The sequence below is a fragment of the Rhinolophus hipposideros genome (assembly GCF_964194185.1).
Source record: "Rhinolophus hipposideros genome assembly, chromosome: 9".
Lineage (NCBI taxonomy): Eukaryota > Metazoa > Chordata > Mammalia > Chiroptera > Rhinolophidae > Rhinolophus > Rhinolophus hipposideros.
This window is the reverse complement of record NC_138055.1, coordinates 2,320,488-2,346,389: the sequence shown is the minus strand read 5'-3', so window position 1 is coordinate 2,346,389 and position 25,902 is coordinate 2,320,488. Positions and strand designations below refer to the sequence as shown.

The 25,902-nt window shown below is 57.1% G+C and overlaps 1 protein-coding gene across 1 annotated transcript in view; it reads left to right on the top strand.

Moving 5' to 3' along the window:
- The window catches only part of TBC1D22A (TBC1 domain family member 22A), a 275,779-nt gene extending 265,343 nt beyond the window's left edge, over positions 1-10,436 (top strand). Inside the window, exon 13 of the mRNA XM_081059292.1 lies at positions 7,106-10,436. Within this exon, the coding sequence (XP_080915418.1) occupies positions 7,106-7,234 (129 nt within the window). The 3' untranslated portion in view covers positions 7,235-10,436. The remainder of the gene's footprint in view (positions 1-7,105) is intronic.
- The last annotated feature ends 15,466 nt before the right edge of the window (positions 10,437-25,902 follow it).

Here is a 25,902-nt window from a genome sequence, read left to right as displayed (position 1 = left end):
TGCACTTGTGTGTCACTTAGTGGGACCTGATTCCTGGCTGCTGGGCCCTGGGGAGGGGACCCCTGGTTGGCAGCACGTCCCTCGGCTCTGCTGTCCCTTCAGGATTCCCGCAGCCGGGCTGCACAGCCATGCCCTGGAGAAGGGGACACTTTGTCTAGGTCTGCCTGGGGCTGTGGTCTGTGAGCTGATGTCCTCGGCAGCCCCGAGCCGCCATTTTAAGTATCAAAATGTAGGGTTTTCTGTTGGAGTTTTGCTTTAGTGCCTGAAATCTGAATCCTTTAATGATTGATATCCTGACTGGCTCCCTTCCTAATTCTGCCATGACCCCAGTGGCCAACCATTGGGACTGGGAGCATAAAAGGAAGGCGGGTCCCACAGGAAAATCAGGGCCGTGGCCCCAAAATGACTACGAGACTCCAGGTGGAAAAATCCCCAGCTACCCACTCTCCTCCCCTCAAGGGCCCCACGGGCTGTGGGATCCGACACGGAGGGACGGCCCCAGGAGCAGCTGGCTCGTCCTCACACCCTTCTGTGTTGGAGAAGGGACCACGGGGCCGCCGCTGCTCTCTCAGGCTTTTCCAAGTCAATTCCTGTTCACACAGTCAGTCTCTGCACCTTTAAAAGTCCTGCTTAGGAAACAAGCAAAAGGCCTCAGGTTTCAGTATCGGTGATGGGCTGGGGCTTGTAAAGGTGGAGCCTTGGTAAGTTTTACTGACCTCTCGCTGAGTCTGAAAAGATGGATTGGAGTTACCCAAAGCCGAGAAGGAGGGGTCGGCCCCAGGCCGGGACAGCCGGAGGGCACAGGAGCCTGCGTAGCCTTCCCCTCGGGCCCCGCCCTGCCCCGTGCAGACCACACGCTGGAAGCAGAGTGTGTGACCGAGGGTGTGGCCAGCCCACAGCATTAGGACCACGACGTATGGTCACTCACAGCCCAGTCCTCCCGGGAAGATGGCCTCATGCTCGAGGCCATCTTGGTGACACGCCAAGGTCTTTTTCTGTGGCCGTGTCACCAGCCAGGGAATAGGACTAGGCCTGCTCCCACATGTGCCCCCCCCCCCCCGTGAAGTCTGCCCTGGGGCCAGGCAGCTGAACCCTGACTGTGACATCTGACAGGGAGCAGCCAGCAGGGAGGTGGGTGCAGAAATGAGGGCGCCACTGCCAGAGAGCAGCAGCACAATTCCAGAAAAAGCGGCCAGTGCACCCAACTGCCCCGCCCACCACGCCATCACCCCATCACCCCCAGCCCTAGGGCGCCCTGGGGCGCCCATGAGGCCGGCCTGGAGCACCCGAACCATTAGCATTCTCCCTGTGCCGTCAGCCCTGCCAGCAGGCACTTCCAACCCTTTTCGGTATAATTTAATCTCGGCCTCTATTTTATTTTCCATGTTACACGTGTACTTACCCAGAACAGGTATTTTATGTTGAATATGGATTCAAACCCTAGCAGACACTGCACAGGCAGGAGTACAAATGACCTGTCCAGCCACTGGCCGTCAGGGGCAGTGGTTTTGGGGGCACCAGGACCCTCGCCCTGTGGAGCGCCCTGTCCCTGGACACTCGCTCGGGCAGGCAGATGAGCTGCCCACGGCGGGGACAGTGGAGCCGGAGTCGGGCGGGAGGCAGCAGGGCGGGCCAGACCAGCCTTTACGTGGAGGGTGAGCGTGGGTGCCCAGCAGAGCGCAGGTGGGCCCGGCGGAGGTTCTGGCCACAACAGGCAAAGCGCTGGTGGCTCCAAGCCCCGGGCGCCAGGCATCGTGTGAGGCCCACGTGTGCCCGCCCCTTCAGTCCTCACCACAGCCCTGAGGTCGCCTCCGAGGTGTCTGTCATGCACCCAGGGCCCCACAGGTGGCAGTCGGGCGATGTGACGACCGTGAGGAGACGGGGCTGCTGCTGGAGCGCTTCTCTGCCCTGAGCAGCTGTCACTGGCCCTCTGACCCCTCGGCCTGGAGGCCCCTCCTGTCACTGTCTCCGCCTCGCACGGGGGCCTGACGTCCAGGCTCCGGCCGGCTGGCCACCCAGTGCTCCGGGGTCGGGCGTGTGTGGCGTGTGTGGCTTGCAGGTGCTGAGCCAGCCAGGGCCTCCGCCTCCTCACCCGAAAGGCTGAGGAGCTGGCCGCCGTGCCCCAGGCCGTCCTCCGGGAGCCCCCGTGCTGCTGCCCTGCTCTCCAGACCCTGAGTGTCCCTGCAGCCTCCCCAGGTAGTGGACACCAGGGCCTTCCTTGCACTGGCGGTCGGAGTGCCCCGAGCACTTAGGTTTCTAGCCAAGCTGCACAAATTGAGCGTTGGAGGCCAGTGCGAAAGTGAATTAAAGCAATTAGGCTGCTACCTGACTTTTGTGTCAGTGTCCTGACTCCTGTTTCTTCTTTCTCAGTTCAGGGGAGAAAATGAGAGTTGGCAAATGGGCCCTTTAGCCCCGTCATGACTAATTTATTCACCTCTGCATGTTGGCAATTTGCAGACTCCTGACTGGAGCAGCTTTTAAGCCGCCCTCTGTGTCTGGGCCGTGCCTGTGCCGGTCACGCCCTCCCGCTGTCCAGGGGAGCCTGCCAGGCCCTGCTCACCCAAGGGGCCCAAGAAGGGGCACTGGTCCTGCTGCTCCAGGTGGGCCCCCCAGGTCAGGGCCAGCTGGGGAGGCAGGAATCTCTGTGTTACTTAAAGCCGTGCTATCCAGTGGTGCAAGCTTGTCATGTGGGAAATGGGCAATTTTCTGCTGGCTTCATAGTGATGGGGAAAGAAGAAAAAGGTGAAATTAATATTTTACTTAACCCGGTACGTCCAAAATACTGTCTTTCAACCCATGAGCAATATGAAAATTAAGAAACATTTTACGGTCTTGTTCAGACTGAGTATTCGAGGTCCGGAGTGTCCTGTACACGGACATGTGTGTATATGGAGCCCCTGAGTGGACAGCAGACGGGAAGGCCCACACGCAGGAGTGATACTGTCTGTCTCGGCTTTGTGTGTGTCTGTCTGTGACCTGATCCCTCCTCCCCACACACGCACGTGCACACAACACCCGCAGGAGAGCCCTGTTCCTGCTGCGTGGGGCCGACGCGGGCCGTTCTCAGGATATGGTCACCGAGTGGAAACAAATGAACGAAGACCAGGAAACAGTATCAGCCCCGCTGGGCTTGCTTCTTTCCACATCGGTCCCTTGAGTCCTGACTCGCCATTCTGGTGGATGAACGTGGTTACACCACAGCGTGTTGTCCAGGTCACCTCCTTTCCTCGGCAGACTCACCTGCTTCCTGTTGTCTGGTGGGGCAGGGGGGGTGGGAAGGTAGGGAGGGGCGCGGTGCTGAACCTTCAGTGAGAAACAGGCGTGTTCTGAGAGCCTGTGCTCGGGGCCCCTGGACCAGGCAGGCTGTCCCCCTCTGAGTGGCCAGACAGGTCAGTCGTGAGGTTCAGGGATGGCCTCTCTGCAGAGGACCACCGGGTGAGTGGTGGCCTGTGACAGGAGCACATACCCTGACACTGTTCCTGACACAGAGACGGATGATGGCTGGCCTGTTTTATGCACTGAGCAGCTCATGGTCCCATCAGTTCTTTGGGAATATTTTAAATACAGTTCGTCTTGTATCAGACGTTAGGATTTAAAGATCCAGTCCAGAGACGTTAAGAAGTTGTGTCTTCTCAGGCTTCTGGGCCGCCTCAAAATGAGCCAGGCTGGAGTCCTAGCCACAGCCCGTGGGTCGACGCATGTGGTGCATTTATTCCTCGGACATTTGTCTCTCACGTGCCGCATGCCAGGTACCTCGGCAGGAGAATAAGATGTTGTCGCTGCCTCTGGGCGTGCTGTCAGTGAGAACACAATGTCTTGTTAAACTTGTTTGCTCAACTGTCATTTCCCATGGGTGACAATTTATTCAGCTAAACTGCTGCTGCCATGATTGCTATTGGTACGTACCACTAATAGTGATCGTAATAGCAGTGGCAGGTGAGACTTACCTCCTGCTTTTCTATTCTGGCACCGAGGGGGGCACTTTGTACATATTAACAACCCAGTGAGGGAGGGATGTTACTGTCCCCATTTACAGGTGAGGAAACTGAGGCCCAGGGAGTTGTGAGGCTTGCATAACTAATAGTTGTCCAAGGATGATACCCTGTGATGGTTGTGGGGTCATGGCAGGAGGGCCGGGGCTTGGACCAGTGCCTCTGACACCTGAGCTGGGGTCTCTGTGCCCGCTCACTGCTGCCCATGCTCACCTGGTCTCTGCAAGGCGCCAAACAGAACGCTGGGGCCCTGGGAGGGGACCCTTGCCCACTTTCCTAGAGCCCAAGGACGCCAGTGTGTCACCATTTTGTCCTTCATGGAATGGCGTACACTGAGAAAGATAATCATGCTTTGCCAATGGCAGTGTAATTCGTCTGACTTTCTGGAAAAATGAAACCCTTTGGCAAGAAGTACCCAAAGCCATCACTTTATTTGCTCTTTGACGTTAGATGGCTCACCTCTTGGAACCTACCCAGACACAAAAATCAGCAGCAGGAAGGTTTCTGTCTACAGAATGGCCAGCTACCGTGTTTGTAGTCGGAATCCACTGGGAAGAGCCGGGCTTCTGACCTGCACTTTGCCTCTCTACACCTGCTCTGAGGCCGAACGCGGCCGAGGGACCCTGAGCTCCACTGTTGTCTGGTGGTGCTGCTGGGGCCGCCCCCGGGAGTCGCTTGGTAACCAGGAAGACCTCTTGTGAGCCGCACGCTCATGATGGAGCACCCACAGTGCCCAGGCTACAATCATAGCTGCTGAGAAGCGGGACGGTACGCTGCCCAGGCCCCACCCCAACGTTCTGCGCGGGCTGCCCTGTGGTGGCGCCGGGGTGCAAGCCGGGTCCCAGAGCCTGAGTGACCCTGCTGTGTGGTCAGGGCCGAGAACCGCAGCCCTCCAGGCTGTGTAGGCGGACACACTTCCAGGGCCTACGTCCTTCGCTGCCCACTGTGGACGTCCATGTCAACACGGAATGCACGTAACTCGGGAGCCGAGGTGCGTGCCTGCTGTGGCTTGTTGACATGGTGGCATCTCATGGACCAGGGGAGGAAGAGTGACAGCGACCTGAATCATCTTTGATTTCTGGCCATGTCAGTGTTGTGAGCAAGCCTTCCTTTAATTGTCACATCCCTTAATGTGGCTTCAGCACCGTGTGTGGAAAAATTAGGACCGAAAACCGAGTTGCCCTCTACAGTTTGCTGGACTGGCCGTCGATGGGCCCCTGTCCCAGCCCCTCCCTCCCAGGAGAGCAGGTCCCCTGTGATGTGACCCGGTGACAGCCTCACGAGCCATGGTTGTTTACCAGAATGGTGCAGAGCAGCTCACGGCTGAGAAGTGTGCCCTGATTCCCACGTCGGAAACATTGCTGCCCAGTGCGTAAATAAGATAGGCCTTTTTAAAAAAGAAATCTGTATTTAAGAACGTGTTTGGCTGTGTTCTTTGCCTCCCGTAAAGGTCATCCAGATAGATTTTTCCTTCGTTAGCATTGCAGGCCGCGAAGCACTGGCCATTTCTATTCTCCCTCCATCCTGTGAACCTGGGGGACTAAATTAGATTCTGAAATTGAGTGTGCAGCCGGTTGGTGAGTTCCCGTAATGGGAGGGTAGTGCTTCTCACCTTGCAAGTAGCGAGGTCATGATAATATGAAGCGAAGTGGATTAAAAATAAAACCAAAGGTATTTATTTACGACCTGCTCCGAATTGGATTGGCACCCGTGTAAGTTGCATCTAATGGTGAAAGACAGCAGATTGATGTTGGTCTGTCCCCGGGGACATTCCGCGGTGAGATTTGCTCTGTGAATTCAATTTAAAGGCCCCCGGAAAGTATGTAAAATGCAAAAGGAAATGGGATTGAGGAGGGAGAAAAGAGCAGCCACGGTGAAACATTGCAGGAGAGTCCGGTGTGCGGCTTGTGATTCGGGAATGGGGCGAGGGCTCCAGACCGAACGCAGGGCCACTGTGCCACTCGCCCAGCACAGGCAGCCCCAGGCGGGAGCTGGGACCTCGTTACAGAGGAAGAACCCAAAGCCCCAGGGGCGTCAGTGGTGGGCCAGCCCCACGGAGCCACGTGGTGGCGCAGCCAGGGGCTGAGCCCAGGCCTGCGGTCCATGTCCACCACCTGCGTGCCCACAGCAGCCGGGCTGTGCTGATGGCTCAGCAATCTCCGTCTGGAGATAAAGGACCTGGGGAGGTCCGGGGCCTCACATAAGAGGGAGCCAGGGCCGGGAGTGAACACTGAGCCCCACTTCCCCCACTGTGCTCCCCTCTGCCGGGCTGGCAGGAACAGGAAGCTTTGCCAGAGCCTGTGCTCCCCTGAAACCTACCCCATCATTGGTGGGGCCAGCGGCCACTCTGGACATGGGACAGCCTGTCAGGAGGACTGGTCTGCGGGCATGATGGTCAGTGTGGGGGGCTGCGTGGACCCCATAGCTTTCCTTCTGGCACCTGCCTCGGTGGCAGTTTAGTAGGTCACCATCTCTCCACGGTCTCGCCCTGACTTCTAAACTGTGAGCTCCCAAGACAGCCATGTCCTGTGGCGGGGCCTCTGCGCCAGCCCGCCGAGCTGGGACCCGGGCCACTGCAGGGTGGTGGGGCTGGGGCAGCTGAGGGGCTCCCACGCGGTCTTCCCTGGAGACCCTGAGAATCGAGGGAGTGACAGCAACGAGGGCTGCCCGTGCCCACGTGCCCCGTGTGTCCCTGCCCGGTCTGTGGCTTGTGTGCGCCTGCCCAGTGCACAGAAATGTGTGCCTGGAGACGCCCTGGGATGGCACCTTCCTTCCGGTTCTGTAGAGCCGCCGGTGATTGGACGGGGCACGAGGTTGCTGGGGAGTCAGTTAAAGGAGCTCACAGCTGTGAAATGCTGGGGCGGCGCAGCCCCCAGCACCCCAGCAGCGGTCTCCTAAGTCTGGGCGTCCTCCTGGCTGTTGGCCCGGGGCCTGTTGGGACGACTGGAGAGGGGACACCGCTGCTGGGCTGCTGGAGGGTGGGGGCGGGAAAGCAAGGCGCCCCCTCAGCTCGTCACCCCACCCCCGGCCCCCGCTGGCCAGGTCTGCCCTGGTCGGCAGCCCCGCACCCGCTGCTGGCGCTTCCTCTGACTTGGCCTGTCTCTCTCCTCCAGGAGCTGCTGCTCTTCCTGCAGAACCTGCCCACAGCCCACTGGGGTGACGGGGACATCAGCCTGCTGCTGGCCGAGGCCTACCGCCTGAAGTTCGCCTTTGCCGACGCCCCCAATCACTACAAGAAGTGAGCGTGGGCCCTCGCAGGCAGCAGGCCACCGCCCCCGTGCCGGATGCAGGCCTGCGGCCAAGGAGAGGCCTTGCGGGACGGCCTGGTCCTCCGGGGAGCGTGCAGGACGGTGCCAGGCGCCGTGTGGCGCCTGGCGAAGGTGGGGCTGCGTCTGTTTTCTGAGATACCAAAGAGAGCCAGGGGTCCCGGCCGTGGGGGCCAGCGAGGGGCCCCTCCCCTGTCCTGGAGCACCCTTGCCAAATGACCACCTCCTGCAGCCCCCAGCCCACGGCCACCTGGGAAGCAGACCTTCCTGCAGAGGCCTGCTGGTGGGGGCCGGGGCAGGGGAGGTGGTAGCCATCTGCACCTACTCTGAAATGCGGAAGTTTATTCTGTTGAGTGAAAGAATAAAGACAAAGCAGCGAGGAGACTCGCAGTAGCCTGGGAAGCGTTCTCCCACGGGCCTCACAGCAGCTGTGACCATTTGGCACTTTAATTTTGCTCTGCACTTTCTTGCTTTCAGCGGGGCTGGAAGCAGACCGGCTCCTCCGTGAGCCAGGCCTAGCGCCTGGGGCTCCGGCTGCCGTCGGCTGGGAGCAGCGAGGCCTGCAAACTGCCTCGCTTTCCCTCTCCAGCCTCGTAAGAGAAGCTGAGCCTGCTGGCCCGCCTCAGGTAACCCCCGGGCAGAAGCTGTTCTGCGGGACGTGAGGAGGAGCCCAGGTTCAGGCCGCAGGGCTGCCGCTCAGACAGATGGGCAGATGGGGCTCAGTCTCTGTGGTGGCAGCTGTGAACCAGCTGTGCTCCTCCCAGCATTGGGGCTGGGGCACCGAGCTGCTGGGACTCCCACAGCCCCTCCCCTTCCCGGGTCCCTGGTATGAGGGACACGCGATGGCTTCCCGCCGTTTATTGGGCACTGGGGCAGCGAGCCTGAGTGTAGCAGGTCCCGGGGGACCCAGCCTTCCCACATGCTTCCCGCCTGCGCACAGAAGCGTGTGACATGGTCACCCCGGGGCCCAGGACAGGTTCCCGTCTTCAACATGCTCTCGTGGTGCAGACTCCTGTTTACAGGCGTGTCTGCCCAGCCACGCGCCACCTGTGTGTCTGCACAGCTCAGGTGCGAGGACGCTGCCGGGAGGCTGCAAATCAGACGATAGGGACACACATGTGACCTGTGTGCCATTCACTTTTTCTAAAGATCCTGGGGTTGTTGCACGTGGTGTGGAAATCAGCACAAAATACTGGGCACATGTCACATGCTCTCAAGTCAGCAGAGGGACCCGCCTCAGACCAGATGGAGGGCACGCTCCCCCCCACCGGGGTCGGGGTTCCTGGGGGGCCGCCGAGGCTGTGCAGGTCGCCCCCATGCTTGGCTGAGACCCACCCGGTCTGCCTGTCACCACAGCCCCGATCCCTGCGGGGCCAGAATGTCGGGGGCACGCAGGGCCTGCCTGTGAGGCAGTTGGTTTTCAGAGAGGAAGCGTCTACGGGGTTAAGTGAGGTCCTGTGCATGTTCGCGCAGGATGGAAACCTGCAGCTGACTGCAGAGCCGCGCGTGTCCTCGGAGGACGAGCAGGTGGGCGTGAAATGATTGAGGGGTGCAGTGTGCCCAGACGGGCAGTACAGGTGCAGTGCACCCGCCCCCACCCCCTCAGCCCTTGATTCAATGACTCTCCTAAGGGACAGGGTGCCCTGACCTGTCCCAGGCGGCCTCGGTCCTTGGCTCCCTGGTCTGAGGCCAGGTGACAGCCCAGAGCTGGGGACACTGTCCCAGCCCTGCAGCAGCTGCTGGGCAGTCGGAGTCCTGGGCCTTCCCGTACCGGCCATCTGCAGTGTGCCAGGCCTGGCGCGGGGCCCAGCACCCAGGGTCTTGCCAAAGCCCCAGAGGACCTCAAGGGGAGCGAGAGGTGCGACGTGGGGGTGGACTCCCACCTCTGGCTGGGACCAGATCCAGGCGGGCCCTCGCTTGGCCCTCTGCCAGGCAGGGATAGGAAGGGCCTCTCCCTCGGGCCACGCGCTGTCAAAAGCCTGTTTGGGGCAGGCACCAGGGCCCACTCTGCTGTTCTCGTGGGACCCGGGACATGCCCCGCTCCGCCTCTCCCAGTCCTGGGCGTCCAGTCCCCCATCTCACCCCCCACCCCCATCCTCCCGGTGGCATTGACACAAGTCCCTGACAGCCCCTGGTTCTCACAGCTACTTTCACAGTGCCCCACGTACCCCTGGGCACCCCATGTCTGCACTTCCCTCCACACTGGGGACCCCTCAGGGCAGCCCTTAGCTCTCACCTACCAGAGCGGCCAAAACCCAGAGCACTGACCACCCCAGATGCCGAGAGGACGTGGGCAGCAGGAACTGTCACTCTTTGCTGGTGGGGACGCAAATGGTGAAGCGACGTTGGAAGACAGTTTGGTGGTTTTTACAAAACTAAACATACTCTTACCATATGCTCCAGCAGTAGTGCTCCTCGGTGTTCACCCAAGGGAGTGGAAAACCCATGTTCACACAGACACTTACAGACAAGTGTTTTTTCATACTTGCCAAAACTTGGAGACAACTAATGTGCCCTTCAGTAGATGGATAAACAAACTGTGGTCCATCTAGACGATGGAATATCATTCAGTGCTAAAAAGAAATGAGCTAACAGCCATGCAAGGACATGCGGGGACCTCAAATGCATGTCACTAAGTGAAAGAAGCCAGTCTGACCAGGCCACACACTGTGATTCCAGCTCTAGACATTCTGGAAAAGGCAGAACTATGGGGACACGCGTTGGGGGAGGGATGAACAGGCAGAGCTCAGAGGGTTTTTAGGGCAGTGACACTTCTCTGTGTGACACTATAATGTCGGATACGTGTCATTATGCATTTGTCCAAACCCACAGAATGTCCAACACCAAGAGTGGGTGAGCCCTGACGTAAAGTGTGGGCTTTGGGTGACAGTGACGTGCCCCTGTAGGTTTATCAGCTGTAACAAATGTCCCATCTGCTGGGGGCTGGGGGTGGGGGGAGGGGCATGGGACACCTGTCCTTCCCACTCCATTTTGCTGCAGTGACTAAAACTTCTCTAAAACACAGTCTATTAACTTTTTTTTAAATTGTAAGTGCATCCTATGAGCAGCTTTGTACCAATGAATTTGAAAACCTGGATAAAACAGACAATTTTCTAGAAAAAAATGTACAAATGACTAAAATTGACTCAAGGAGGAAATAAAAACTAAGGAGATCGATCACCAGTACCCATGTGCACAGGTGGTCACAGGCCGCTTTCTGAAGACAGCGAGCATGTTTGACCAAACCTCAGGGTCAGAACTTAGAGGAAAATCCGCACAGCCGGGGCTGGCACACCGAGCAGTGGTCCTGGGGCTGCTGACATGGGGTCTGGGCCTGGGACTGCTGCCGGCCGCATCGGGACCATGACCTTGGCCCACAGGCAGCAGGGCTGAGGCTGATGCAGCCGCAGGGGGGGCGCTTCACTGCTCTGCCAGTTTTCTTGACTTTGTCCATCAAGCCTGCAGGCCGCGTCCACAGGCCCCGGGCCCCGCGTGCTTTGGGGCTAAGTACGCAGCTTTCAGCTGGAACTCCTAGTGCCGCTGCCCCACATTCCTGGTCTTCAGTGGATTCAGGACTCGAGGAAGAAAACGAGGGGGGACTGATGTGGACTTCACATTGTTCTGCTTAATTCAAAAGCTGGGACCGGCCTTTCATCCTGTGACCCTTATGGTTCAGTTAAATTGTATCTAAAAACAAACAAAAATTGGGGTGGGGGACTTACAATCGAGAATATGGCATCTTCTTGGATGGAGGTAGAGAAACAAGTCAGCAGAGCTGTCACCAACCTGAAGGCCAGGAGCGGGTCAGCTTGCTGAGGAAGTGGGGGTGTTGGGCTCGGCGAGAGCAACGGAGGCTGAAGATGAAATGAAGGCAGTGGGGAGGGGTTCCCACAGGAGCCCGGTTCTGCCTGAGCCGGAGACACGCCTGGGAGCCAACGTGGAAACGTGGAGACGCACCCGGACTGCACGTCAGCGAGGGGGCATCCGGTCAGGACCAGAGACCCAGCGGGCAGAGAGGCCGAGGGCCTCGCCAGGGCCGGGGACACGCATGCCCTCTCAGGGCCACCTCGGAGTCCGCATGGGGAGAAAATGGAGCGACACTCGGACAATGACGGCCTCCCCAGCAGCTGCCCACCATCTGTCTCTGACATAGGACAGCATTCGCGGGGGTGGCTGCCGTGGGGGCCGCTGGTGTCAGCCTGGGGAAGCAGAGGTTGGCTTGGACAGGAAGGTGACGGTCCTCAGCAGGGATTCCCCACCACTGTCCTCTCCTTCCTGGGTTTAGAGGACAGACAGCCCCAGGGCCCGCCCACACTCTCCCAGGTCCCAGCGCCGTCCACGTGAGGACAGCGGGAGGACACCGTGGGAGCTGGCGGCCCACAGGCCTTCCTACCGGGCCTGCCGACTTCTCCCTGCCTGCTTGTTTTCTTAAGAGCCGGCCCACCAGCTCGTGCACAGTCACTGATGACTTTAGGGTCCGTCATGAGGACTCTGGCTAAGCCTTGATAATATTTCGGAGGAAATGAAGGAAGCCTGAGGCTCGTGGCCAGGGCCCGACAGCCCATGAGGCCTGGGCTGACCTAGACCCCGGTGCCACGGCAGGGGCACCCCAGCACCTCAGGCGCTCCCGGAGCAAGGGTTTTACCCAGCAAGTGGCTGGCCTGGTTGGGCCTTTCCTTTAGGCATTTACTGAACGCCTGCTGTGTCCCAGGCACCGTGATGCAGGGGAGACTGACACCCATCAGGCAGCTATTAGGAGTCCACTGGAATGACCTTGGAAGGATGTTCAAGGTCACCCAATAAGTGAGGACGGTGGTGCCTGACCCCAAAGTCTGTACTTCCAAGTGGGCCCTGGTCATGTTGGGGCCATCTTGGTCTCCCGGGTGACAGGTGGCAGGAAGTGTCCCTGCTCCACCCAAGGCTGGACCTGTTAATAAACTGTCAGTGGTCACTGTCCTCAGGCCGTGCCTGGGGTTGCTGATGGGGAGAGGAGACCCAGGCACCGACACCTGACCCGGCTGTTGAAAATAATTGGCCACCCACAATGCGGGAAAAATGTGTGCTCCTTCAGTTTGGCTGGGAAATGTGAGTTATTTTCACGTTGCCATAGGAACCAAGGTAAGTTTTCAACATCTTTCAGGTATTTAGTCTTGTGAGCCCAATGATGACCCTGTGAGCTATGCAGAGAAGCCGGAGAGTGAGGGAGCGGGGGAGGGAAAGGGACAGAGAGGAGGGGAGGGGGGAGCGAGGGGGAAGGACAGGTGGGGGGATCTGGGTGGCACACCTGCACCTTCCCAGGGGCCACCCTCACTCACTTCCTCGTCTCCTCACAACTCTGTGGGCACCATTTACTGTTTTTATCCAGTTTCAAAGAATTTGCTTAGTGGTGCCTCTGATAGTCTGCTAACAGTGGTAGAAAGAAGGGGAAAATGATCAACCTCAAAAATCACCACTTTAAATTGAGCTGTTTCAAACAGCACAGTTCGCAAAGTAGAGGCTGGTATGAAGAAAGACATCAATCACTGAAATTTGGAGAGGGTGGGGGAGGGAGAGGAGGGCCTGCCCTGTGGCCCCAGATGGCACGGGTGTGTCCTGGGGGACCTTGCCGGCTGAGGGTCCCACGTGTGTTTTGCATGTGACTTCCAGCCGTCTCCATCTCTAGATTTACACGTGGTTTTCCCACGATGAGAGTTGTGGGGCCATCAAAGAATTAGGAAGTAGAGGAAGTGGGGGGAGCTGAGCGAGTCTCCCCCTGGGGCTGCCTCTGAGCGTCACCCTCTCGGGTCTTTGCAAAGCTTTGGGTCACCTGAGTGGCCCTCTCGTCTGTGGCAGGATGTATGCCTCTGCCCCAGCCATCTCTTCATTCAGAAGGGGGACCCCACGGACAGGTGCCGTGTCACCTCCCTCCCTCCCTCATCTTGCCTTGGGCCCCGGGGTACAGCAGAGCAACAGCACGTCCCCTTTTAGGCCAATTGCTCTGCTCTGCGTGCACCCCATTTTACAGATAAGGAAACTGAGGCAGGGAGGTCAGGCAGCTCCTGTGAGCTCACAGAGCTAGCCCAGAGTCGTCCTCATTTTGTCATCAATGGCCGATGGGGGCGCTACCTTCACTGTCCCCCATTTAAAGATGGTGGGGGAGAGGTGCTCAGTGACTCACGCAAGGTCACACAGCCAGCTTTGCTAAAGGACCATCCAGCAGGTTGGGTGGGAGTAGCCGGCTGGACCCGGTGTGGGCCTCGGGGCCAGCTGGGCCTGCCCCCCGGGTGACCTGGTCCTCTGGTGCACTGAGTGAGCCCGGCCTGGGCTGTCCACGCAGAGGGCCCCACCCGCTGGGGAGGCCGTGCCAGCACCTTTGGGGTCTGGTCTCACGCCCCCGCTGCGGGGGCAGAACTAGGAGACTGCTCCTGAAAGATTGCCCTCGATTTGCCAAATTAATGTCTTAGTTCTCCATCTCACGGGAGCTATAATGAGGTGTCAGCGGGAATGAGGGGACTCAACGGATGGATGAAATGACTTTTTATAGTGTCATTACACTTTTAGAATAAGGTTTACTTGTCAACTTAAAATGTCGTAATTTATTTAGTAACCTAACGAAGATGTGCGGTTCCAGGAACCGGGGTAGTAATCCCCCGGGAAAGGTCAGGGCGCTTTCTCCTGTTCCACCCCTTTTCGCCCCCATGCTCCCCGAGTCCTGGGGGAGGGCAGTGGGCAGGCTCCTCGCCGTGGGACCAAAGGGGTCAGTGATTTGGATCAGCCCGGAGTGCGGGCTGGGGCAGAGCCCATCCCTGGGTTCCTGGGTCTCAGCTGCCTCTGGTCTTCCTGATCAGAGCTCGCTCAAGGACCCCCTGTACCCAGCCCTGAGGGAGACACAGGGACTTGCCATGACTTGGGGTCTGTCCAGCTCCCAGCCCAGGGGTTTAATGAGCCCTTCGAAAAGGAGCACTGGGGGCTCACCCAACCTGCGAGGGTCATCTTCACAGAGAATGGGCCATTTCAGCTGGGCCTTGAAGGACGAGTAGGAGTTTGTTGGCTAGAAGAGGGCATTTTGGGAAGAAAGCAAAGTTGAAGGAGGGGCGGACTGGGGACCCAGCCTGGAGCGGAGCGTGGAGGAAAGTTGGGCGTGGGCAGGGGCAGTGGGAGAGAAGGCTGCAAACAGGGTGGGCCCAGCGCCGGGGGACGTCATGAACCAAGCTCGGGAGTACGTCCGGTAGTGACAGTGCAAACAGGGACGTGAGCCGGTCCTCCTGCTGCTTTCAGGGGTCTGCCTGGCTGAGGGCGGGCTGCCCTTTCCCTGACCTCAGAGGCGGGCACCCTGGGAGTACCTGCTGTCAGGTGGGGTGGGATCGAGGGTCGCTCATGGACACAGGTGGCCTCGGAGATGCCTGTCGGGTGAAGGTAACAGGCTTCGGGTAAAGACTGCAGTCCGAAGAGGGGCCGGGGGAGACGTGCACATTGGGGGATCCCAGCACCTGCAGTTCCCACATGGGAGAGCGGGTGGCGGGCAGGGGAAGGACCAGGGCCTCTGAGCTTGGTGGGCGGGGTGGGGCGGGGTGGGGCGGCCAGGCCCTTATTTCAAGGTGGACACCAAGGTGGGGTGGCCCTCCCCTCATCCTTTGACTCAGGTTACGAGGGTCGGCCTTTCTGGTGACATGAGTGGTCCCTCACGTCAGGGAGTCAGGCCAGTGGACACCTCCTTCCTCTGAGTAGGAAGGTGAGCCTCAGTCTGCTTCCCCAGAGAACACACGTCCACTAACCCCGGCCTGGCGGTCAAACCAGGTGGATGACAGCACACGACATGGAGAAGGTAAGCCGAGGCAGGTGGGGAGCTTCCCCCTGTCGCCTCTTCTCCGAGCCCCCCCACCCCCAGGCAGCTTCCAGACGAGCTACGTTTTCAGGTGGGGTCTGAGGGCCACGGCACGTCCCCAGGTAGCTTCCTGAATGTGGCTTTCTTTCCCTCCTGGGGAGCCTGGGCGAGTGTCCTGTGTGCAATGTGGGGAAGCCAGGAGGTCACAGCCGACAAGGCCGGCTGGGCAGTCTTTTCTCGTGGTGCCATCGTCAGTCTTTCCCTGGGCCTGGGAGATGTGCGGACAGGCCAGGGCTGTCCATTCTCGAACCCTGGGCTGGCACCCTGGGCCGGCAGTGGCTTGGTACCAGTTAAACCACGTCTGCCGTGAATCCACACGCTCTGCTCAGAGGCCTTGGGATGAGGGTGCCGAGAATTTAACACGGGCTCTCTAAGTCCCCAGTAATTGGAATGTGGTGAAACGGTAAATTATTACTATTCATGTGACAATAAAATAGCGGTTTCGGCTCCTTCTTAAAGGGCCACTCACTTCAGGATGTGTTAATGCATGTGAATTAGCTGGTCTGTTTAGGGTTGGTGACAATTCATATTTGGCTCCAGGAATCATTCCTTTTAAAAAACATACAGCAAATTGACCCTGTGTGTGCACAGCAGCCTGGAGAACTTATCAGCGATACTGAGACCGTGAAATAGCAGAACCAGGGAGCTATTTCCTCGCAGTTGCCACCGCTGGCTGTCGCCCACTGCAGGGTGTGAGGGCCCCGCACACAGCTCACCTCCCCTGGATGTGCCCGTGCTCACCTGGGAAGGACCAGTGGTTCGAGGGTGGGCCTGGGCATGTGTGAGGCCAGTGGGCCCCTCATACTGGGTGTCCCCAGGCCACCCCCTGCCCCTGTGGGTTGCCCTGAGCACAGCTGTGCATGTCAGGCCACATTTTTGTCAGAGGGCATGGGCTCTGTGTGCAGGGGACACCATTTGCTTCTGGCTGCTCTCATCTGGGGCCCGGGGTCCCTCGTGTGGGTCTGATCCCACAGAGGGGGTGTGGGACCTGCCTGCCCCTCCCTGCCCACTCCGCTGGTTCCAGAGGTGCTGGGTTCCAGGGTCGAGCCAAAGCCTCCCCGCTGCTCCACTACGTGACGGCCCCTCAGGGCAGGTGTTATGAAATGTGCCTCCTGCGTCACTGCTGTGCACGTCCCTTCTCAGGGGACCTGAGGGGAAGTGGGCGCCGCCAGGCAGCCATCGGGGAAGTGAGGAGAGAGCAGAGGCCATGTTTCGGGCTCTGCACCAGCTGGAGCACGTGCCTCAGGTCCACGGCGCCCCCCTGGGATGTGCGTGTGCACGGGCAGTGGGCACGTCTGTCGGGAAACTCGTTCCTCACTTCTCCTCGTCCACCTCCCACTGTCCAGCCACCAGCCTGTCCCCTCGGCTCTGTGTCCAGCGCGTCTCCCATCTTCCACTTCTCTCCATCTCCAGGGGCCTCACCTGGCCCAGCAGGTCCTCTCGCACCTGGACAGCTGCCGACAGTCAGCTTGACTTTGAATCCTCCTCTCTGTGTGGCCTTGGGCAGCTTACCTGCCCCCTCTGTGCCTCAGTTTCTCCTGGGGTGCTGTGAGGACCAGTGAGCCACCATGTAGAAAGAGCTGCAGCAGGGACTGACCCGTGAGGGCTCATGCTCGGTGGTGGTGGTGGCGTGGTGTGACTGCGTCCTTAGGACACAGTCTTCACACAGCAGCCAGAGGCAGCTGTCACACCAATCGGCCCCCTGTCAACGCTGCGCTGCACTTGGGAGAAACGCCACTCCTTACGTGGCTGCAGGTTCTGGAAGACCAGGCCCCTGGGGCCTCTCTCCTCACCCCCAGCCACAGCCCCTGGCCACGTGGGCCTCGTGTCCCTGGAGCCCACAAGTCTCTCCCGCCTCAGGGTCTCAGCACCCGCTTTTCCCTTTGTTTGGAACGTTCTGCTCCCAGATTTCAGGGGGAGGGTCGGGTCCTTGTCCTTGAGACTTCAGCATGGCCACCTCCATCACTCGTGGACACGTCACCGTGATCTCCCCCTGGTGTGTCATCTCACACAGGAAGTTCATGGCCGTTTGTTGCCACAGCCCCTCCCCCAACTGCCCTCTTGCTCTTGGGACCCTGTGATTCCCTGGGGGCGAGAGCCTGAGGGGCCACCGTCAGAGGAGCGTGCTCCTCCCCGACAACTGCCATCCCCCTTCACCCCTGACTTCGACACTCCTGCCAGGGTCCCCAAGCCCCCACCGCGAGGGTTACACTGCGACATGGGCCTCTGCTGTCAGCGTCCCCGTGAGGATACCCCCTAGTCACGGAGAAATGCACACAGTCTGGAGATGGCCGCTGAACACGCTGGGCCGTGCTGAGATTTGCTGAGTCGTCTGGGTCCCCGAAGCCTTGGTTCTAAGAAGCGGCTTGAGTCTGGGCTGAAGCCCTGTGCGGTGGCCCGGCTGCCTCCCAACACCCGTGCACGCGTCTGGGCTGGAGGTGGACGTGCGGGGCAGGTGGCCTGCACCCACCCGGGCCCTTCCGTCACTCCCGTTCCACCCCGAGTTCCCGTCAGGCCCTGTCACCTGCAGGGTGACCAGGAGCAGAGTCAGGGGCCTAAGGGCCTGTGTCCCCTGGGCGTGCGGAGGGTGTCTGCCAGCCCTGGCGTCTCACAGCCCAGCTCAAAGCCCTGGGAACACGACGCACTGAAGCCTGTGACCCTGGGGAGCAGAGGCTCAGGAGTGGTCAGTGCACCTCATAAAACAAGGCTGGACCTGGCCGGGCAGCCATCAGGGCACAGCCCCTCTCTGCGGGGTTGGGGCAGCAGCTCTGTCCCCAGGGCCAGTGGTAACTAATGTGCCCCCCCCAGTGTGCTCTGGGCCGCCCCACCTCGCCTGCTGTCACAGCGCACGGCTGGGTGGTGCCAAGGCGGCCCTGCCCGCTGGGCACAGAACCCCATCTGGCCTGCTGAGCAGGCTCCCCGCAGATGTTAGATGTCCCCCCACACCCACATCCTGTCCTGCCCTTAGCAAGGACCCAGTGGGGCCACCTGAGCAGAAGCCCCTCCCTGCCATGTCGGACCAGGCCCCACCCCGGCCCCTCCGCGCAGCCACAAATCCCCGGCTGTCTGCTCCGTTCAGACCGGAGCTCAGCTCTGGGTGAGTCTCTCTTCCCGGACGCAGTAGCTCCAGTGGACTCTGTCCTGCTGGTTCTGACAAGGCTCAGGTGAGAAATACAACTTTATTCACGCCCCCAGTGTCCTGCGTGATGGGTGTTTCCTCCTCTCCTGGGCCCTTCCCATCAGCACCCAAACACAGGAAACAGCCCTTGTGGGAAAGCCTGCAGGGGTCACCCTTTCATCTCTTAAGTTCTTTGCTCAGCGCCACCTTTGCTGTCCCGGGATTGCCCCACCTCAGGGAGCCCCCGTCTGTCTGTCCGGCACCCTGGTTCTCCCCATGACCTGCAGCCACCTGGCATGTCACCTGTTGGCTCCTGAGTCTCTCCCCACTGGAGTGTTAGCTCCATTGCGTTCACTGCTGGCCTCGGTGCCTGGCGCACAGTAGGCGCTCACTATGTGTTATCCGACTGTATTGGAGTCTCTCACGTGGCAATTTCAGCCAGAGATGTGAGCAGGGAGGTGGTTGGCAGCACGGTTAGACATGGAATGATCTGGAGAGAAGTGGAGGTGGAGGGAGTCAGTCATGGCTAGTGGGCGTGGCTGAGGGAGCAGGCACGCCTCTTTGGGGTGGGGTCAGTCACGGAGTGTCCCCTGGGCTGGCCAGCATCACCAGGTCCTGAAGCTGCTCACCATCGTTCGTGGGGTGGGCCACGATCACCCCAGTTCCGAGGAATCCCGCCAGGCTCTCTGCTCCTGACAACTCCTGAGCTGACCTTGGGGGAATCAGCGCCACGCGGCCTGAATGCTCTTCAGGTGGCCAGAGACTGCCCTGTTCCTCCGGCTCGCATGTTTGCAGGCTGGGACCCTGCCCCGTGAGTCCCCTCTTTTTCAGGCTCGTCCTGCCCCATCCCCAGTGACCTGACTTGGGTCCCCAAGGACAGGCCACCCTCGGCTCCGCCTGTGCTTTTCGTGCCAGGCCTTCCACGTCCTGTGTCCTCCTGACCTGGACTGTGGGGACACCCCTTCTGTGTGAGTCCTGCTGGTGGCTGTTCGGCCCAGGACCCTCCCCTAGGCCTGTCAGGGTCACTGCCACCCATGAGGCCCGAGTTCAGCTTTTCCTAATGATGCCACATACTGAGGGAGATGATAGAAGTGTCGGTCATTTACTAGTGAGTGGGGACTGGAGGAAGCGCTGGCCCCCCCACCCGTGTATTTTCTCGTCAGCCATCAGGCTCAATGCTTTGCTATAGAATTCATTAGGCATCGGGTCAATTATTTGGGGACTCGTCTGTAGGGAGGACAGTTCCTTCCTCATTAGTGCCCATTAGTCTCCATGCTGCCTGTGGAGTCATCTGGACACCTGGTATTGCCTGAGTGCATTTCGGGGACACTGCTGACCCAGGGACAATGGCGGGGCACGTGTTTGGGAAGCATGAGGCTGTGAGCCTCTCAGGTTTGCTGATTTATTCACAAAGAATCTAAGAGCGTCACAGGAATTTCTAAAAGAGAAATTACACTGAATTATACATACAAAGGATCTAATAGGATCACCTTTCTTGGGGGGAGGTCTCCTGAAGCTTGGGCTGACTTGTAAATGTGGGGACAGCTGCAGGATTAGCAGTTAGCAAAGACACCGGCTTTGGGGACAGACAGTAACGGTCAGAGGTTAGTCTCTCCACCAACCAGCTGCGTGGCTTTCGGCCATCACGTCTCCTCTCGGGGCCTAAACGTCCTCCCCTATAAAATGGGGAATATTCTGCTTGCGGGATTGTGGGTAAACGGAAAAGGTTTGTCAAAAGGTAACTTCTCAGAGTTGGTGACAATGGCCACGTCTGTCAGATCAGTCCTAATGTAGTTTGTCACCAAGATTCAGGCTGAAAGAAATACTAATTGGGTGATTACGTGTGGGTACAGGGCTTGCGTGTGTGTGTGTGTGGTATGTGGTGTGTGTAGGGGTGTGTATTTGTGGTGTGTCTGTGATACGTGGTGTGTGTGGTGTGTGGTGAGAGTGTGTCTGTGATGTGTGGTGTGTGTGTGTGGGCGGGGGACTAGCTGCTCCCCGGTCCTGGGCTGGGGACAGCTGGCGTGCCCTCTCGTCTCGCGCCATCCCTCGGCCTGCCCTCCCCACCCAACCCCCAAGAGGACGTGAGGCCCAGCAGCCCAGGCCATGAACTAAGGCACCTCCCGGGCCAGCACTGCTGCCCCCCTCACTGCTGGCCTCTAAAGTCTGGAATTCCAAAAACCTTCTCAGTGAAAAGTAAGTTTGAGTCGATCCGCCAATTTAAGTGTTTATTCATTTATAAATTATACACAAGCAAGTGCACATGCAATATTTATAATGGAAGTGAGAAACGTTGAAATAAAGATGAAGTAACATATTGCGAATACAACGTTAACACTGCGTTCTATCAATAGTACTAAAACCATTTGTTTTCACTGCAATATTATTAAATAGATTCTTTCCGTGGGTGCCGTCTGATTGCGCGTCCCTATTTGGGGAGTCTCGGCAGAGAATTTTGTGACACCGAGATCTGAAGGTCTGGCTCTGGTGCTGTTGTTTCCGTCCTTGGCCTCTGATCACCGATGAGGGAGAAGCTGCCCATGGTGCACGTGGGACCGCGGGAGGTGGTGAGGGGCCGACTCACATCTGACGGCCTCCCAGTGCCTGCCACCCACAGGCCCGCGAGAGAACCGGGCTGACACACTTGCCTTCCTGAGAGGCCCAGCGCTTGCAAGCTAATCCAGGTGTCTTATACACACGTGCGCACACACACACACACCAGTGTGTCCAGACACACCAAAACCTTTCGCATGAAAGATCTTTACACTGGTTAGAAAGTATTTTCAAGTGTTTGAAGTGGGCAGTTATGAATTTTTATAGACGAGAAACACATAAGGTTGCATACATTTCCCAAAGGCCCACGCCATTTTCAAAATGTGTCTCTGTCACTTAGAAGAACAGTATCTCCCTCTGTCATTGTCGAGACTGTCACCCTGCAGTCTGGTGACAGTATCTCTATCATTATCGAGACTGTCACCCTACTTTGAAGGGACACACTGAATGAGTTTATACTTTCTTTCAATGGCTGCTGAGTGGCAGGCAGTGTGGCAGCCCCCTGTTGTCGTGGGGAAGGCCAGCCATTTCTTCCTGGAGAGGACAGCGGTGGCTCTGTGCAAGGTGCTGATTTAACCACCAAGGCAAGAGGTGACACTCCTCCTCCAGGTGCCAAATACCTGGGGTCCCACCACACTTTTCTTTAATTAAAAAAATTTTTCTTTCAATTTATTTTAAGATTTTTATTAAAATATAGCTAACATACAACATTGTATCAGTTTTAGGTGTACACCACAGTTATTCAACACTTACATACCTAAAGAAGTGATCACCATGTAAGTCCAGCAACCATCTGACACCGTACCAGGCTGTCACAATACCGACTGTATTCCCTGTGCTGGACCTTACATCCCACGACTTATTTGTTTTATGCCTTGAAATTTGGACCTCTTATTCCCTTTCACCTTCCCCACCCCTTTTTTAAATTTTCAATTACAGTTGACATTCAGTATTATTTTATACTAGTTTCAGGTGTACAGAACACTGCTTAGACATTTATATCATTTAGGAAGTGAGCCCCCTGACTAGTAACTACCCGGCACTATGCATAGTTATTGCCATATTGTTCCCTATGCTGTACTTTACATCCATGACTATCTTGTAACTACCAATTGTACTTCTTAATCCCTTCACCTTTTTCACCCTGCCCCCCACACCCCCTCCCACCTATCCTCCCAATAAGTCTAGTACCCATCGGACCCATACGTAGTTATTATAATATTATTGACTATATCCTTATGTTATACCCTACATCTCCGTAACTAATGTGTAACAACCAATTTGTACTTCTGAATCCCTTCCCCTTATTTTCACCCACACCCCCAACCCCTCTCCAGTCTGGCAACCATCAAAATGTTCTCTGTATCTATGAGTTAGTTTCTGTTTGTTTAAGTTGTTCTTTAGATTGCACAGATCTTCAAAATCTGAAAAAGACATTGCATCTGTCTTTCTCTGTCTGACACTCCACTCAGCACAACACCCTCCAGGTCCATCCACGCTGCTGCAGATGGCGAGAGCCCATTCCCTTCCCTGGCCGAGTGACATTCCATTGTATATGTACCACCTCCTCTTTATCCATTCTTCCATCGATGGACACCCAGGCTGCCTCCACAGCTTGGCCATTGTAAACAAGGCTGCAGTGAACATAGGAATACACACGTCCCCTCGAAGTAGCATTTGGGTTTCTTCAGATAAGAAGTGGGATTATTGGGGCCTTCTTTGTCTCATGTTATAGCCTTTGCTTTAAAGTCTATTTTGTCTGGTATAAGTATTGCTGCCCCAGTTTTTGTTTGTTTTTTGTTTCCATTTTGATGATATAACTTTTTCCATCCCTTTACTTTCTGTCTGTGTGTGTCTTTCAATGTGAAGTGAGTCTTTTGTAGGCAGCACATGTAAGGATTTTGTTTTCTTATCCATTCAGCCCTCCTATGTCTTTTGCGTGGAGCATTTAATCTATTTACTTTTAAAGGAATTGCTTATAGATATGTAGCTATTACCATTTTATTATTCATAATTTTTGATCTTTTTTATTTTTTTCCATCTTAAAGAAGTCCCTCTAAGATTCCTTCCTGTACTGATTTGATGGTGATGAGCTCCTTTAGCTTTTTCTTGTCTGGGCAGCTCTTTATCTGTCCTTCAATTCTAAATGATAGCTTTGCTGGATGGAGTAATCTTGGTTGTAGGTCCTTGCTTTTCATCACGTTGACTATTTTGTGCCAATTCCTTCTGGCCTGCATAGTTTCTGTTGGGAAATCAGCTGACAACCTTATGGGAGCTCCCTTATACGTTACTAGTTGCCTTCGCTTGCTGCGTTTAGGATTCTCTCTTTGTCTTTAACCTTTGCCATTTTAATTATGACGTGTCTAGGTGTGGGCCTCTTTGGGGTCATCTTGTTTGGGTCTCTCTGCACTTCCTGGGCTTGTATGTCTATTTCCTTCACCAGGTGAGGGAAGTTTTCAGTCATTGTTTCCTCAAATAGGTTCTCAAACCCTTGCTTTCTCTCTTCTCCTTCTGGTACCCCTATGATGCCGGTGTTGTTACACTTGATGTTGTCCCAGAGGTCTCTTAAACTATCCTCATTTTTTTGGATTCTGTTTTCTTTTTGTTTCAATTAGATGTTTTCTGCTGCCTTGTTTTCCAAATTGTTGATTCTCTGCTTCCTCTAGTCTGCTGGTGATTCCTGATAGTGCATTCTTCATTTCAATTATAGTATTCTTCACTTCTGACTCGTTCTTTTTTTATGGTGTCTGTGCCCTTTTTTATGCTTGCTATCTCTTTGTTGAAGTTCTCACTAACTTCCTTTAGCATCCTTATAACCATTGTTTTGAACTCTATATCTGGTAAATTGCTGGCCTCCCTTTCGTTTGGTTCTGTTTCTGGAGTTTTCTCCTATTCTTTCATTTGGGATGTATTTCTTTGTTTCCTCATTCTAGCTGCCTTTCTGTTTGTTTCTATGTATTAGGTAGACCTGCTGTGTCCCCCACTCTAGGCCGGGTGGTCTTATGAAGTAGGTGCCCTGTGGGGCCCTGGCACAGTCTCCCCGGTCACCTGAGCCAGGTGCTCCAGGAGTGTCCCTTGTGTGGGTTGTGTGTGCCCTCCTGTTGTAGTTGAGCCTTGATTGCTGTTGACATGTCAGTAGGTGGGATTGGCCCTCAGGGTAACTGGCTATGGGGTTTGGCCACATCATAGCTTATGGCCTGATGTGTGGAGAATTTACCCCATTGATTGGAATTCACTCCCGTGGTCTCTGGTGCCTGTTGAGACCACCCTTTGTGTGTGCCACGTGTGGGGATAATTGGGCAGTGCTCTGCTGTGGTCTGAAGCCAACCTCCAAGTGCGTTGGTTCTGGGGCCTTTTGGGAGGGGCTCTGGTGCAGGCCCAGGTCACCCACTGTGACTGGCTGGGGACTACCTGGTAGGAGGTACAGGTGATATATGGTTCTTTGCTGCCTGTGCTAAACCTGGAGGCTCATGGGAGAGGCCACACTGCAAACTGAGGATGCCTGCCACCGGCCCCGGGCCTGAGGTGGCTCTGCAAAAAGCCAGGACACCCCGAGGCCGGCTGCCACCCGCCGGCTCCTTAAGGTTCAGGGGCAGATAAAGCCTCAGGAAGTATGCAAGTTGGGGGAAGCAGGGCCTCAGGGAGTCCTACAGCGGGAATCGTTGTCGTCACCAGGTTACTGTAGACTCTGGTTTGGTGCCAGTGCTGAGCCTGGAGTGATTCTGCAAAAGTCTCAGAGCACCTGGAGGCCAGTCGCCACCTGCCTGGGGCCAGGAGACTCCAATAGTTTTCCAAGAAACAGTGCAATGCGGATGGGCAGGGCTGGCTGCTCACAGAGAAAGTGCCTCCAGCGTTGGGGGAGGCGGGTGGAGGGTCCCAGTGAGTAGCTGGGTGGAGCCCTGGAGCTCACCAGGCCAAGCAGAGTCAGATTTGGCCGGAAGCGTAGGGGGCGGGCTCAGTGCAGGGAAGACGGCGCCTGCCTGCGGCTGCGTGGGGGGAGGACGTCCTCACAGGGAAATGCTGACTGTTCTCCAGCCCTCGCCTCGAAGCCACACACCTCAGTCTGCCCCACCCCCATATGCTTCTGACACCCCCTCGAGCCACCGTCCCGTCGCTGGAGCCCAAGGTGAGAGCCTGCGAGCGAGTGCGGGCGTATAGAGGACGCCTGGCCTTCCCGCCCCTTTCCGAGCCCTCGATGGTGGGAATCCCCACTGGCTGGGTCCCTCCCTCCTGCAGGGGAAGCTTCCTGGCCGAGACACCCCTGCTGGGGCTCGTTCTGCGTCTCCGCCCGCCTACCAGGCGTGGCTTCTTTATGTCCTTACTTATAAAACTTCTGGTCCGCTGGACTTCCGATGGCTCTCCAGGTCGATTGCTCTGTAACCTAGCTGTAAATTTTAACGTGTTCATGGGAGGACGCAGGCACCGTGTTTGTCCGCAGTCTTGGGTCTCTCTGGATCCCGCCACACCTGCTCCCCTCGCCGGTTGTCTGGCTCTTTTGGGCGAGGCTAGGCTGGCTGTGCAGGAAGCAGATGACGCCTCGTATGGGCCACCCTGTCACCGCCACCCTGTCCCTGACAACTTCTGGAACTTCCTGTCAAACAGCCTTCCCGTCAGAGCGTAACTGTCCAGTTATTTTTTTGACAAAACATTGTTTTTCGTTAAAAAGCCCTTTACTCCGAGGACATGTCTTTCCCGCCTTGTCTGTCCTCCAGCGGCGTCCACAACAGCTGTGTTCCGGTCAGTGTGGAAACTGACTGTTCCGTGCCTGCCGGGCCGTGGCACACGGGCTCCGTCCTGCCCCCGGTGTGTGCCCCACGCTCGCTCCCGCCTTCTCACAGCCCCCACCAGGTCCCCTGCACCCGCCAGCGGTTGTTGACAAAGCAGTGACTTCTGCTTTGTCACTGTGTGTCCTTCTGGCCGCTCAGCCTCCTGACCTGGGCAGCAGGACCACGGATTTTCCCGAGCTGCCAGAGAAACCTGCAAAGGGGTGTTAGGCTACTGATCACAAAGTTTGTGGTGTTTTCCTCTCTGGGCAGGCGTCATGTGCGACTTTGAACACTGTTGAGGGACCGTAAGGGTTTCGTTCATTTTCTGGTGGCCGCCACCTGC